The sequence below is a fragment of the Phacochoerus africanus genome, chromosome 6, assembly GCF_016906955.1.
Source record: "Phacochoerus africanus isolate WHEZ1 chromosome 6, ROS_Pafr_v1, whole genome shotgun sequence".
NCBI lineage: Eukaryota > Metazoa > Chordata > Mammalia > Artiodactyla > Suidae > Phacochoerus > Phacochoerus africanus.
The window spans coordinates 77,782,775-77,796,843 of record NC_062549.1 but is presented as its reverse complement, the minus strand read 5'-3'; the positions used below and the strand labels follow the sequence as shown (position 1 = coordinate 77,796,843).

General features: G+C 47.4%; 1 protein-coding gene across 1 annotated transcript; it reads left to right on the top strand.

Annotated features, from left to right (window-relative positions):
• The first annotated feature begins 4,647 nt into the window (after nucleotides 1-4,647).
• NPBWR1 (neuropeptides B and W receptor 1) lies at nucleotides 4,648-8,448 on the top strand. The gene has a single exon (XM_047782967.1). The coding sequence runs from the start codon at nucleotides 4,812-4,814 to the stop codon at nucleotides 5,802-5,804; it is 993 nt and encodes a 330-aa protein (XP_047638923.1). The 5' UTR covers nucleotides 4,648-4,811; the 3' UTR covers nucleotides 5,805-8,448.
• The last annotated feature ends 5,621 nt before the right edge of the window (nucleotides 8,449-14,069 follow it).

Genomic DNA, 14,069 nt, shown 5'->3' with positions numbered 1-14,069 from the left:
CCAGGCCCTGCGCAAGCAAAGCGAGTAAAAGATTAAACTACCACCAGAGGGAGCTGACCGAGAAATTAGCACTGCTTGGGGCCACTAGCAGTGAGAGCCGCGAGGAAGATGGATAAACCGCACCACAAGATTTTAAATGGAACAATTATAAACTCTTGGATGAAAGAAGACATAAACATTTCAAGATTCACTATCCAAACCAAACATGAGAGCGCTCCATATACTGGGTACAGTGTTGGTGAGTCTGGTGAGTCAGCAGCCCTCACATTCGCCGCGTAGACAGTGGATTCATCCGCCAACTCCGGGTAAAGCCCCGTTGGCCCTGACGTAGCTGGTAGGTGCCCAGATCACGGAGGTACCATATTCCAAGACTTTACTCCTTTGAGAGTCTGTGAGCTATTCACCTGCCTTCGAATACAGTGACCAGGAATTATCTTCTCACTGACATCTTGAATTAGTGTGGGACATTTGTTACAGTTGATGAACCGGTATTGATAAATTATTATTATCCGAAATCTATCGTTTTCATTAAGCTTCACTCTTTGTCTGCTTTTCTCCCCCCTGAGATTTGATCAATAAACTCACCGACTGCGTTCCTCTGATCTTCATTTCCTTCTATGAGTCTCCCAGAAGTACGATGCCCAGAAATCAGAAAGTGCTGTCATCTGTTGAGTGTCATCAAAAGCATCTCATTTTGAAACAGTAATAACCAAGCAGCTCTAAGATGCTTTATTCCAAAAAGATGAACACAGATAAATGGTGCAACTTACTTTATTACAGGAAATGTCTTCCAGGGACATCTGTGCAAACAAAGCAGCATTATGCATACACTTCTGCCCTGACTCAAGGCTGTCAGTCCCTTCATTGCCCATTCCTCAGTCTTAATGATGCTCTTGGCACACAGGGTTCCAGTGTGAAGACAAATTTCAAACCATTTGTGTTTATTATCTTTCTAAGCTGTAAAATCAAGCAGATACCAGAGTAGTATTTGAGAAGAAAAACATTCCCCTCTACCCTTTCTAGGTTTTTTTTTTCTTCTTCTTCTGCTTTTTGGGGCTGTACCTGCAGCCTATGGAGGTTCCCAGGATAGGGGTCAAATCGGAGCTGTAGCCACCAGCCTACGCCACAGCCATAGCAAATGCAGGATCCGAGCCACATCCTCGACCTACACCATGGCTCATGGCAGTACTGGATCCTTAACCCACTGAGCAAGGCCAAAGATTGAACCTGCAACCTCATGGTTCCTAATTGGATTCATTTCCACTGTGCCACAATGGGAACTCCCCCTTTCTAGGTTCTTCTAGCTGGTCTAAGAATTAAACGGATGTGAGACAGATTTAGAGGAGAAAATCAAATGTAATTACCTAATTCTGGGCTCCATAGGCATATGAGGCTCCTGGACAGGTTGGGCAACTGAGGCTTATATGAGCTCCGGGGGTTTGGGGGAGACTTCAGTGGGGAGGAGGGTGATTCCCATGGAGATGGAAAAGCATGGTTTGGGAAACAGATGTTTGCTGGGCTCTGCAGGGACAATGGGATATAGAGGGGACTTTGGTCTCCAGGCCCAGTCTGGTTCTCCCATCACAGCTGGCCTGTATTCTTGTAGATCTCCAGTGATAACGCTCTCCCTGGACCAGTCCCTTTATCTGAATCCTTAGGCAGTTAAAGGGCAGGTGAAATGAAAGACTTGCTATTGCCTTATGTAGGATTTCCAGTACAATACTTAAGTGAGTGGTGAGAGGGGACAGCCTTGCTTCCTTGCTCCTTTGTCCTTAGGGGAAATCATGGAGCTTCTTATCATTAACTGTGATGTCACCTGGAGGGTTTTCTGGGTTTTGTTGTTGTTGGGTTGGTTGGTTGTTTTTTGTGTTTTTTTTGGTAAATGTTCCTTATGGACTTGATGAAGTTCGCCACCATTCCTGCTGAGAGTATTATCATGCATTCATGCTGGATTTGGTCAGGTACTTTTGCTGCATCTGCTAATAGGATATGCAATTTTTCTTCATCACTTTGTCGATGTGATAGTTTACATTAATTGGTTTTCAAATGTTGCATCAAGCATGCATAGCTGGATAAATCCCACTTGGTCATGGTGTACACCTCTTTTACACTGTTGGATTCCGGTTGGTAATGTTTTGTTGAGGAGTTTGCATCCATGTTCATAAGCGATACTGGTCTGTCATTTCTTTTCTTGTAATGTCAGATTCCCTGGCTCTGGTTTTAGGGTAAAGCTGTTCTCGCAGGATGAGTTCTGAAGTGTTTTCTTTGTTTCTACTTTCTGGAAGAGGTTGTAGGGAATTGGTATCATTTCTTTCTGTTGTTTTTTCTGTTTTCAACTTCATTGATTTTTGGCTCTAATTTTTTAATTTTTTTCTCTTTTTAGGACCACAACCTCGGCATATGGAGTTTCCAGGCTAGGGGTTGAATCAGAGCTGTAGCTGCCAGCCTACACCACAGCCACAGCAACATAGGATCCTAGCCACATCTGCGACCTACCCCACTCACAGCAATGCCGGATCCTTAACCCACTGAGCAAGGCCAGGGAGTGAACCTGCAACCTCATGAATACTAGTCGGGCTCATTACCACTGAGCCACATCAGGAACTCCAGGCTCTGATTTTTATTATTTTTGTTGATACTGCTTACTTTGGATTTGATATGTTTTTCCCCTCCTTTCTTCAAGTGAAAGTTTAGATTATTGACCTTAGATATTTTTTATTTGAAATGCTATGCATGTCCCTCTAAGCACTGCTTTCACTGCATACTACAGATTTTGATAAGCTGTATTTTCATTTTCGTTTAGCTTAAAATATTTCAAAATTTATCTTGAGACTTCTTCTTTGCCCCATGTATTACTTAATCTCCAAATATTTGGGGATTTTCCAGAAATTTGTTATTAATTTCTAGTATAGTCCCGTTGTGGTCTAAGAGAAGATTTTATATTTCTGTTTTTGTTTTGTTTGTCTGTTTTTAACTTGTTAAGGTATGTCTTATGGCTTCAAATGTTTTCTATTTGGGGGACTATACCATGTGACTTGAGAAGAATGTCTATTCTCTTATTGTTGGATGTAGGTGCTAATTAGGTGTAGGTGATCAGTGGGGCTGTTTGGTTCAACTATGTCCTTCCTGATCTTTGGCCTGATGGTTCATCTGCCAATTACTGACAGAGGGGTATTGAAGTCTCCAACTACAATAGTGGGTTGGTCTATTTCTCATTGTGTTTCCATCAGTCTTTTTTTCACTCATGAAACTGCAAGGAAGCCAAAATTATGTAGGTGCTCGTAAAAAGAGAATTGAGGGGGTACAGAAAAGCATTTTAACTCTGGCCCCTTAGCAGTTTCCTCCACTGGCTACCTCAAGTCTCTTTCTCAGTATCACAGGCCCACTCCCCCAGGAATGCTTCATAAAGGACCAAAGATGCACTTTACTGCGGTTTTTGCCAGCTCTTGTGAAAGAGAAATGTATTGTAAGGAGGCAGGACGGAATCCTGTGCTTAATTCGCTGGCTCTCCCAAAGGAAGGTGGAGGAAGGAGAAGGGAATCAGAGGGAACTAATATTGAGTTTATTTCACTTGGTCCTCAAAGATGAGGTGGCCAAGCGAGATCCCTTAACAGAGAAAGGCTTGGAGAGGCCCGGCCTCCGCCACCAGCCTTGGCAACACCGGGTAGTTTTCTTTAGGGGAGAATCAGAGGCGGTTTGTCTTTGTTAACGTCATGGCATATATATTTTTAAAATGCCTAAAGTATCTCAGATGGTTGGCCGTTATGTGTGCCTAACAATCTTGCAAACTTGTGACCACCAGAGCAACAGAAAAAGGGGGATCTGCATTTTAAAATTGTGTGCCAAAAGCATATGAATGTAACTTAAATTTTTAAATTACATGAACCCACTGGGGATAATGGTGTTAAAACTGGAATGGAAGCCTCAATGGCATTGGTCGCCTTTAAAAATAGACCAGTAACACCCACATTTTGCTTTTCTTTCTTTAATTCTTAACAGGAGAGCTTTTCATTAATTCAAACGGAGTGAGGTCACCCTACTGGAATGAAAAAAGTTATTCCTTCATCAGCTAATGCAGTTCTCGGTTCCCGGCTGCTGTGCGTGGGGTGGGCGGTGGGGGCGGCAGCCCGGCCCGCGGAGCACGGTTGCGGCTGCGCCAGCCCGGAGCTTCCAGGCGCGCGGGCAGGACCCGGGGAGGCGCTGGCTGCCGCCTGGGAGAGCACCCACGGAGCCGACAGGCAGCCGGCTGGCGCCGCAGGCTCCCCCGCAGCAGCCCCCTCTCCCGACCGCTCTTGAAGAGGCAGACCCGGTCCCTGGACCCGCCAGGTGAGGCAGAGCTTGCTGTAGGGCTCGCTGTTACCAGGGGGGCACAGGACCTACGGGGCCAAGGCGGGACTCGCTGGGATGACCCGCGCCTCCCGGGGACGCGGTGGGGGCTCAAGCAGGAGAAGTGGGCTTGTATTTTTCCTGTAAAGGTGAGGAGTCTTCTCTCTAGCACTTGGTTTGATGTACCCAACAGGTCCAAATACGCTTCCAACAGGTTGTAGAGAGCAGTCACGTGGGGCAGGTTGGGAGCGGCGCCCGCCCTCCCCGCCTCCCTCCGCTCGGAAGCGCACTTCTCCCAGAGTTACACGTCGACGAGCCTAACCTGAGCTTTCCATTCCGCTCTGCAGCGCGGGCGTCCGGGAAGGCCGGAGACGGGCTCGGAGCCTGGCAGCGAGCGCCCCGGCGCGGGTCCGGTGCCCGGGAGCGCAGAACCCGGCAGGGTGGCGGCCGGAGAGACCGATCGCCCGCTCCCCGCCCTCGCCGGGATGCACAACGCGTCGTCCTGGGGGCCGGGGCACTTGAACACATCGTGCCCCGGGCTCGAGCTTCGCTGCCCCAACGAGTCCGGGCCGCCGCCGCCGCCGCTGCCGCCGCCGCTCGCCGTGGCAGTGCCGGTCGTGTACGGGGTGATCTGCGCCGTGGGTCTGGCGGGCAACTCGGCGGTGCTGTACGTGCTGCTGCGGGCGCCCCGCATGAAGACGGTCACCAACCTGTTTATCCTCAACCTGGCCGTGGCCGACGAGCTCTTCACGCTCGTGCTGCCCATCAACATCGCCGACTTCCTGCTGCGGCGGTGGCCCTTCGGGGAGCTCATGTGCAAGCTCATCGTTGCCATTGACCAGTACAACACCTTCTCCAGCCTCTACTTCCTCACGGTCATGAGCGCCGACCGCTACCTGGTAGTGCTGGCCACCGCAGAGTCGCGCCGGGTGGCGGGCCGCACGTACGGCGCGGCGCGCGCAGTGAGCCTGGCGGTGTGGGGGTTCGTGACACTGGTGGTGCTGCCCTTTGCCGTCTTCGCGCGCCTCGACGACGAGCAGGGACGGCGCCAGTGCGTGCTGGTCTTCCCTCAGCCGGAGGCCTTCTGGTGGCGCGCGAGTCGCCTCTACACGCTGGTGCTTGGCTTCGCCATCCCGGTGTCCACGATCTGCGTCCTCTACACCACGCTGTTATGCCGGCTGCGCGCCATCCGCCTTGACAGCCACGCCAAGGCCCTGGACCGCGCCAAGAAGCGGGTGACGATCCTGGTGGCGGCGATCCTGGCCGCGTGCCTCCTCTGCTGGACGCCCTACCACTTGAGCACCCTGGTGGCGCTCACCACCGACCTCCCGCAGACGCCGCTCGTCATCGCCGTCTCCTACTTCATCACCAGCCTGAGCTACGCCAACAGCTGCCTCAACCCCTTCCTCTACGCCTTCCTGGACGACAGCTTCCGCAGGAGCCTCCGCCAGCTCATGACGTGCCGCGCCGCGGCCTGAGCCTGCGCTGCCCCGGCGCTCAGGGTGGTCCCGGATCCAGAGCCTCCTCACCCCCCCCAACTTGCTGTCGATGCAGATTCTCTGGCCTTCCCCCCGCCCCCAGGCCCACTGACTCGGTAGCTGTGGCTGCGCCCGCATTTTCAATTTGCCGAGCTCTCCTGGTGAAGTGGGAGCACGAGCGTGAGCATCCTTGCAGCTGAGAGCGCACAGACTGCTCCCTAAAGTCAGAGGGCACCGAGGAGACACCCCCCAATTCACACCCCCAGCTTGACATAGGAGGGGAGGAAGGGGAGAAGAAGGGCAGTACTCTTAAGCCGCTCCCCTGGCTCTCCGGAGGATGCCGCGGGCGCCCGGCGTCGGCTAGGCGCTCGCCTCTTCACTTGGCTCCTCGGGTTCCCCGCAGCGCCCGTCTGTGCTTCTGCTCTAGCGGGCGAGCAGCCTGGCCCGGGGCCCTACAGCTCCTCTCCGTGCGCTCTCGCCGCGGGAGGACAGGGTCAAGGCGCGTGCGGTCGCTCTCCCCCTGCTGGGGGACAGAGCAACTCGGGTGACCAGCGTGTGTGCGTGTGTGTGTGTGTGTGTGTGTGTGCGCGCGCGCGGGTGGGTCTATCCGAGACCAGGGGTTGGAGTGAAGGAGGACGGAAACTGGCTGTGATGCCTCCCCAGCAGTGATAACAATGGTGATTAACCCCCCTTCCTGTTCCAGCCCCTTCTTTCTTTGCCGTTTCACCTTCCCACCCCTGTAGTCATTTCGGGGACCCGCCGCCGGCTCTGAGAGGCCTGGAGGGTTGCGGCGCCCCCTGGCGGAGCCAGCTGTCAGCGCGGAGCATCCTCAGCAGCGCAGGGCGTGCAGGTGAGCGCCCCGCTGTACCGCTTAGTTACCAGGCATCTCTTCTCTCTACCGAGAGTTTCAGCAACCCTGGCCACGCCCCTCTGTCCCCGTCGACCTCTAGTACATCTGGAGCAGTTCGTTGCAATTCTTTGTGTAAGTATTGTTTTTCAAGATTGAGAATTTTATGTAAATATGTGTCCTAATCTCACACGTTTTTGTGAGGCGCTAAGGAGATGAGAAGGAGGTGTGAAGTCTCCATCCCCTTCTCCTCACATTCTTCATCCTCTTGGCCTCAGGGGCATCCAGAGAGCTGAACTGACCCACGCCCTTGTATTTCTCTTTCCTGAATTATTTGTACTTTATTCCTTCGTCCCAGACGCTGACTGATATGTCTGGTCCAGTCTGATGAGGGAAACCAGACAGCACCCTAGCTTTATTTTATTTCCATTTACAGAGACAAAAGTGGATCAGGAGAGGGGAGTGGCATTGGGTTTGCCCAGCTGCAGGTTACACTTGAGACATGAGCGCAGAGCCTTAACCTGGCTGTGGTCACTACTGCCAGGGTTTTAAAAGATTTTTTCTTTTGGGATAAATTCCAAACAGGAATGAAAATTTCTAAAAGTATTTGTTTCCTATGGTCAGTGTTATGTGTGGTACAAAGCAGGAGTGATGCTGGCAGGATTTGTTTACTTGGTTTGAGGGGCACTAATCATGTTCTTGCTTTCTTAGCTTACAAATACTTTTTAACTACGTAAAGGAAAAGGAAGAACTCTCCCTTGGGTGGGGAAAACAAACTCGTTCCCTGATTTTTGTAAATAATAATTGGTTTTTTTGCTCTCAAAGTTATTAGGAATGGTGGGATAATTCATAACTATCAGTTCAGAACATGTAAATTTGGAAACCTACCTTGGGTGACAAATCGTAGTCAAATTTTCCAAATATGCTCTTCCATCTTCTACGTGTTTGAGCGATGTACACGATGGCACTTGAACAGTCCTCTGCTGGTGGGCTTTAGAGACCTCTTGGAATTCATTTTAGTATCTTGCAAGTTTCTAGGAAACCTTCTAGTGATTTTCTTCATGACACACAAAATTACTTTGTGAATCCTCAGTAACTTTTCAAAATTAAAGTCTTAACCTTAGAGTAACTGCCACATTCTCTAAGGTGATGGATGTAGAAGAAGTAGACATTGGCCACAGATAGCCAAGCATCATCATCTGGATTTGAAACCTCATCTGTCTTCATAAACCAGGTCATGTGCCTTGACATCCTCTGGACACCGACTGGGGAGAGCCATGCGCTCCATCTGTCTGCTGCATCAGCCCTACCTCCTGGCTGTCTCCGAACCTACCCAGGAGACTGCTGGAAAAGCTTAGGACTGACAGGGCTATGTTGTCCACAGCAAGGCATGGATTAGCCCCTAACCCTAGCACTGTGTGTCACAAAACAGGCACTAGCCCATCAGTTTCATGCTAGCTTTCTAAATCACTGGATGAGCTGTGGTAGCATTATTTCTAGGTTGCTGCCTTCATATGAGCATGCGCAAGTCCAGATTGTAAGTTTCAGACCTCCTTCTCGTGACTTAGGTATGCCATGCCAAAGTAGGATTTACTTACATCGTTGCCTTGCAAAGCTTCTACCTCCATGTTGAATTTTTGCAGTCTTCCTGTAATCTGTGTTGTTTGGTTACACCACTTCTGATATTTAGAAATGTCCATTTGGTTTTACTTAGCTTGGTACAGTTATGTAATGTGTGTTCTTCTCTCCTTGCACAGAAGCTCTGATGAAAATAAAAACTGAAACACCCTCTGTGAAGACTGTATATTCTGTTTCTTGAGAGCATGGGACCCATAATTCAATCACCTTACTATTTATGCATCGTTAACTTTTAAAATACTGCCTTCAGGAAAAAGTTAACCAGGAGTTCCCACCGTGGCACAATGGGATCAGTGGCATCTCTGCAACGATGGGACAGAGATTAGATCCCATGCCCAGCACAGCAGTTAAAGATCCAGTGTTACTGCAGCTTTGGCTTGGATCTGATCCCTGGTCTGGGAACTCTATATGCTGTGGGGTGGCCAAAAAATAAAATAAAATGAAAGTTATCTAATGGATCAGGAATGAATAAATAGAAGTATTTGATAGGATAAATATCAAATAAGTAGAAGTATTTGATAAGATAAGGTTAACAATCTCCCCTCCTTTTTTGGGGGACTGGTTGTGAAAATGATGTAAAACTGCCGATTGACACAAAAACCCTAAAACAGAAAAAGGGTTATAAGCTATTATCATCATCATTTAAACAATATTTGAGCACCTTGTGTGGAGAGTAAGAAGGGCAGAGAGATTGCTTAAGGTGTCAGTACTTAGCTATCCCAGAGGTCCTAGTAAAAAGGGAATTTTCCACACAGTTCCTAAAGAAATTGCATCTTGGGTTTTGTTTTTTTGTTTGTTTTTGTTTTTTGTCTTTTTTGCTATTTCTTTGGGCTGCTCCCACGGCATATGGAGGTTCCCAGGCTAGGGGTCGAATCAGAGCTGTAGCCACTGGCCTATGCCAGAGCCACAGCAACGCGGGATCCGAGCCGCGTCTGCAACCTACACCACAGCTCACGGCAACACCGGATCCTTTTCCCACTGAGCAAGACCAGGGATCAAACCCTCAACCTCATGGTTCCTAGTCGGACTCATTAACTACTGAGCCACGACAGAAACTCCGAGATGCAACTGATTTTTAAATGTACAAAACATCTTCAGTAACGAGATTTCTGGTGATTTTTGTTCCCAGTTGAAAGGAAGCTTGCAGTCACCTAACTTTCTGCTGAATTTTTTTGGAATAATATGAAGATTCATAACTCATTTAGTTTTGTGAACTTTCAGTTAAAATTTTTGAGCCCAAAGCATGTTTACTGTTTATGTTTGAAGTGGTTTGATTTTTTTTTTTTTGTCTTTTTGCCATTTCTTGGGCCGCTCCCACGGCATATGGAGGTTCCCAGGCTAGGGGTCTAATCGGAGCTGTAGCCACCGGCCTACGCCAGAGCCACAGCAATGCAGGATCCAAGCCGAGTCGGCGACCTACACCACAGCTCACAGCAATGCCGGATCATTAACCCACTGAGCAAGGACAGGAATCGAACCCGCAACCTCACGGTTCCTAGTCGGATTCCTTAACCACTGAGCCACGACAGGAACTCCTGAAGTGGTTTGATTTTTATCAGTGATTCATATGCATGACTTAAACTGGAAAACCCCGATTGTACTAGCAGACCCAAGCCGCTGTTCCTGCCCAGTCCTTCCAGCCCCAAGTCCTGCTCAGAACTTCTTGGGTTGTTTATTCTGTGAGATTTCCCTTCTTATTGCTAAATTATAGGTTTGCATCTCAACCTTTCAATTCATTCATTTTAGGCATTATGTTTATGAGATTTGGGGGGGCAGTTGGCACTTTTGAAGGCTAGTTGTGTTTAGGGGGCCTCTCCCCTCATTCTTTTTTCAGACTTTGTCTCCCTAGTTTGCTTTTTTTTTTTTTCCGGTCTTTTTAGGGCTGCACCTGTGGCACATGGAAGTTCCCAGGCTAGGGGTCGAATTGGAGCTACAGCTGCCGGCCTACGCCACAGCCACAGCAACGCCAGATCTGAGTCCCATCTGTGACCTACACCACAGCCCATGGCAACACTTAACGCACTGAGCGAGACCTTTTACTTTTTTTTTTTTTTTTCCATTTCTCTATATTGGTTCCCACACTCGGTTCCTGTCTTCTCCTGCCTGGTTCCTTGTGTCCAGCACTGACTTGAGTCTCGTTTCCCCACACCACAAGCCTTCTTTTCCCATGGGGCTGGGGGAGGGATGGGGGGGAGTCACTTGGCTGTGGGGGTCACAGCTCACCCAGCTCCCAGCCCAGGGCCTTTCAGGGCTTGAGGCTGGTCAGATGGATGGAGTTGGCCTGTCCCCACGGGCACTTCTCCAGCCTGCTGCCCAAAACTCTTCCTTCTGCTCCCCATCCTTTCACAGCTACTGAGGTCTCTCACCTCCACTGTCTCTTATCCTTCTCTCTTTGTCCACTTAAAAATTACTTCCTGTTGTCACAACAGGGGCTTAGGAGAATATAACAATAGAAGAATGTATAAATGCCATCATTTAAAGCTGGAAGAGGAGGTCCTCTTGTGGCTCAGCAAGTCAAGAACCCAACATAGGGTCGGTGAGGATGCAGGTTCAATCCCTGGCCTTGCTCAGTGGGTTAAGGATCCAGCGTTGCCATGAGCTGTGGTGTAGGTCGAAGACACAGCTTGGATCCCACATTGCTGTGGCTGTGGTGTACGCCAGAAGCTGTAGCTCCCATTTGATCCCTAGCTTGGGAACCTCCATATGCCAAGGGTGCAGCTGTAAAAAAATAAATAAAAACCAAAATAAAACTGGAGGAGATGTGTGTATACAGATGTCTTGTATATGCTTGCATATGTATACATACATAGTCGTGTTTTTGTAGAACAGTCGTGTCGAAATTTTTATAAACCTTCTTATTCAGAACTCAGAAATCAGCTACTTGGAGGAAGTTTTGTGTACAGAGGTAGATGTGTCAGCAAGATGTCACCGAACATTTGGGACTGGGATGACACATCCATGCAAGCTGAGATCCTAGGTTTCTCTGACAACAGGCATTCTGGAGTTGGAGATACCTACATGCAGGCTGTGGAGACAGCAGAGGGCACTTGAAGTGGAGCGAGTTGGCCGTGGGCGGCAGTATTCAGACACCGCCAGGCTGCCTTCCGGACCCATCAGATCAGGTTGGGGGGGTGGGGGTGGGGGTGTCCTGGCAACAGCATTTCTAAAGCTCCTGACAGGGACCCAGAATGAGGCATGTGGTCACGTCCCTGTGGAGAACAAATAAGGCCACTGAGCTGTGTGGCCTCATGGAGATGAAAGCTGACCTGCTCCCATGATTCTATTTTCTTACCTCTCATGACAGAAATAATTGATTTGCTCTTTTTTTTTTTTTTTTGGTCTTTTTAGGGCTGCACCTGCGGCATATGGACGTTCCCAGGCTGGGAGTTGAATTAGAGCTGTAGCCCGGCCTACGCCACAGCCACAGCAATGGGATCCCAGCCGTGTTTATGACCTACATCACAGCTCACGGCAATGCCAATCCTTAACCCACCCAGCAAGGCCAGGGATCGAACCTGAATCCTCATGGATACTAGTCTGGGTTTGTCCTCATGGATATTAGTCAGGTTTGTTACCGCTGGGCCACAACCAGAACTCCAATTTGGGCCTGCTTTTAATTGATCTTGTCTTTGATTTTTCTCTTGTCTGATCATTGTTCTCTTCTATAATAATTTATGAGAATCTTGAGTAGCTATTATAGTGTCTAAAATATCAAAGTATGGATTAATTAGGTTCCCAGAGCAGAGGGGTCTCTTGAGAGTAGAGCTTTAAAAAAAAAATCATATAAGAATTATTTATTTGGCTTGCTGATAGGCTTCCAAGCTCTGTTTTTGCCCCACCATTAGTATAATAAATATTCCTCAAAATAAACATGTTCTTTGTGATAATAGTTTATGAATTTTATTTGTTATTCTCCCTGGGAGGTACCACACTGATAGAATAAACCTACTTGTTGAAAGCATTTGTAGAGTGGACTTGCCGGCCACCTTAAGGATGATTTCTGAAGTGATCACCAGGCTTTGAGTGGCAGCAGTACTAGCTTTTTTTTTTTAAATCAGAAAACTTCAAGAAAAGAATATTGATTTTTTTTTAACTTCCTGGTTTCCTATTGTTCTATAGATTTCCTAATTTTTAAAGATACACTATTCTTTTTTTTTTTTTGGTCTTCTTTTATCTTTTCAGGGCCTCTCCCATGGCATATTGAAGTTCCCTGGCAAGAGGTCAAATTGGAGCTGCAGCTGTGGGCCTAGACCACGGCCACAGCAATGCCAGATCCTTAGCCTACTGAGCGGGACCAGGGATCAAACCTGAATCCTCATGGATACTAGTCAGGTTCATTACCGCTGAGCCACAACAGGAACTCCTAATGGTATATTATTCTATAGAGAGTGAAAATGCAACAGCCTTTGCCATTTCTCTATTGCTATTTTTTTTTTTGTTTTTTTGGCCACACTTCAGCATATGGAAGTTGTTTCTGGACCAAATATTGCATCCTGAGTCACAGCTGTGACCTACACCACATCTGCAACAATGCCAGATTCTTAACTGATGGTGCCACAGCAGGAACTCCTTCTTGCTATTCTTATTTTAAGGAACTTGTATTACTACGACAGGCATTTTCATCTTCACGCATATATATGTCTTCTCTTTTCCATCATTTCCTTAGGGTGTGGCTAGGCGTGGAATTATTCACTGACCTTCTCGCATCTAAGTCTCTAAGCTCTGCCCCTCCCCTCCTCCAAGGGTGGAGTGGAGGAGTGGCTCCAGTGAAAGAAACTTGTGGCACTTGCTCTGATTCCTGCCTCCTGCCTTCCCATGGGCTGTTCCCTGGTCTGTTCCCTTCTCTTCTGAATTATCGACATCTACCTTCTGCTCAGAAAACATTTATGGCTTCCAATCATTCTAATCTCTTCTACAATCTCTTCTGCCCTCAAATCTTTTTTGCAGACGAATGCCCACTAATAAGTGTAGAAGAAATGATAGCACCAGAAAAATCACCATTTTACAGTTAAAATATCAACCACTTGTTAATAATTGATTCATGGCTCATCAATGGATCCCACAGTCATTAGATGAAAGATTTATGGGAACAAGGATACCAGCAGGTACTCGATTGATATTTTTAATGGAGGGGTAAATGGCTGAATATCTTTAAATCTAGGCATTTAGGATTTAGGCAGATTTACTGCATGTTTTGACATCCATACCAGTTTTCATACCAAATGTTTAGAGATTTGTTACATTTTCTTTTTGAAAATTTGAGTTCTGAAAACAATTTAAATTCAGAGTAACAAAGTCTGTTTTTGAGAAAAGCCACCAGAGGGAGCACTGAGATAATATTTGTAAGAAAAGAAATCACCACCAAGTCAGTTGCATCTTTTATGTAAGTAATTTCATCAGGTTTCTTTCAGAACAGAAATTTTTCTTATGAATGTGACATTGTCTAATATAGCAAAACAAAAATTACAAAGTTCAACCTACAAAATTAAAAATATTTGTAGTCATAGATTTATTCTTAAAACAGATATCCACAATTAAGATAACTGGCCTGAAACAATTCAAGTAATTATGTTAATCTTCTGTATTGTTTAGAATTTGATAATATGTTTGGATAAAATTGTTAGGAAATTAAAATTTTAACTCTATACTTATGGCCACATGATTGAAACATCTGGGTTTTTATTTAACAATAGCTTTACTTGGAGTTCCTGTTGTGGCCCAGGTGAAAATCTGACCAGTATCCATGAGGACGCAGGTTTGATCCCTGGCCTTGCTTTGTG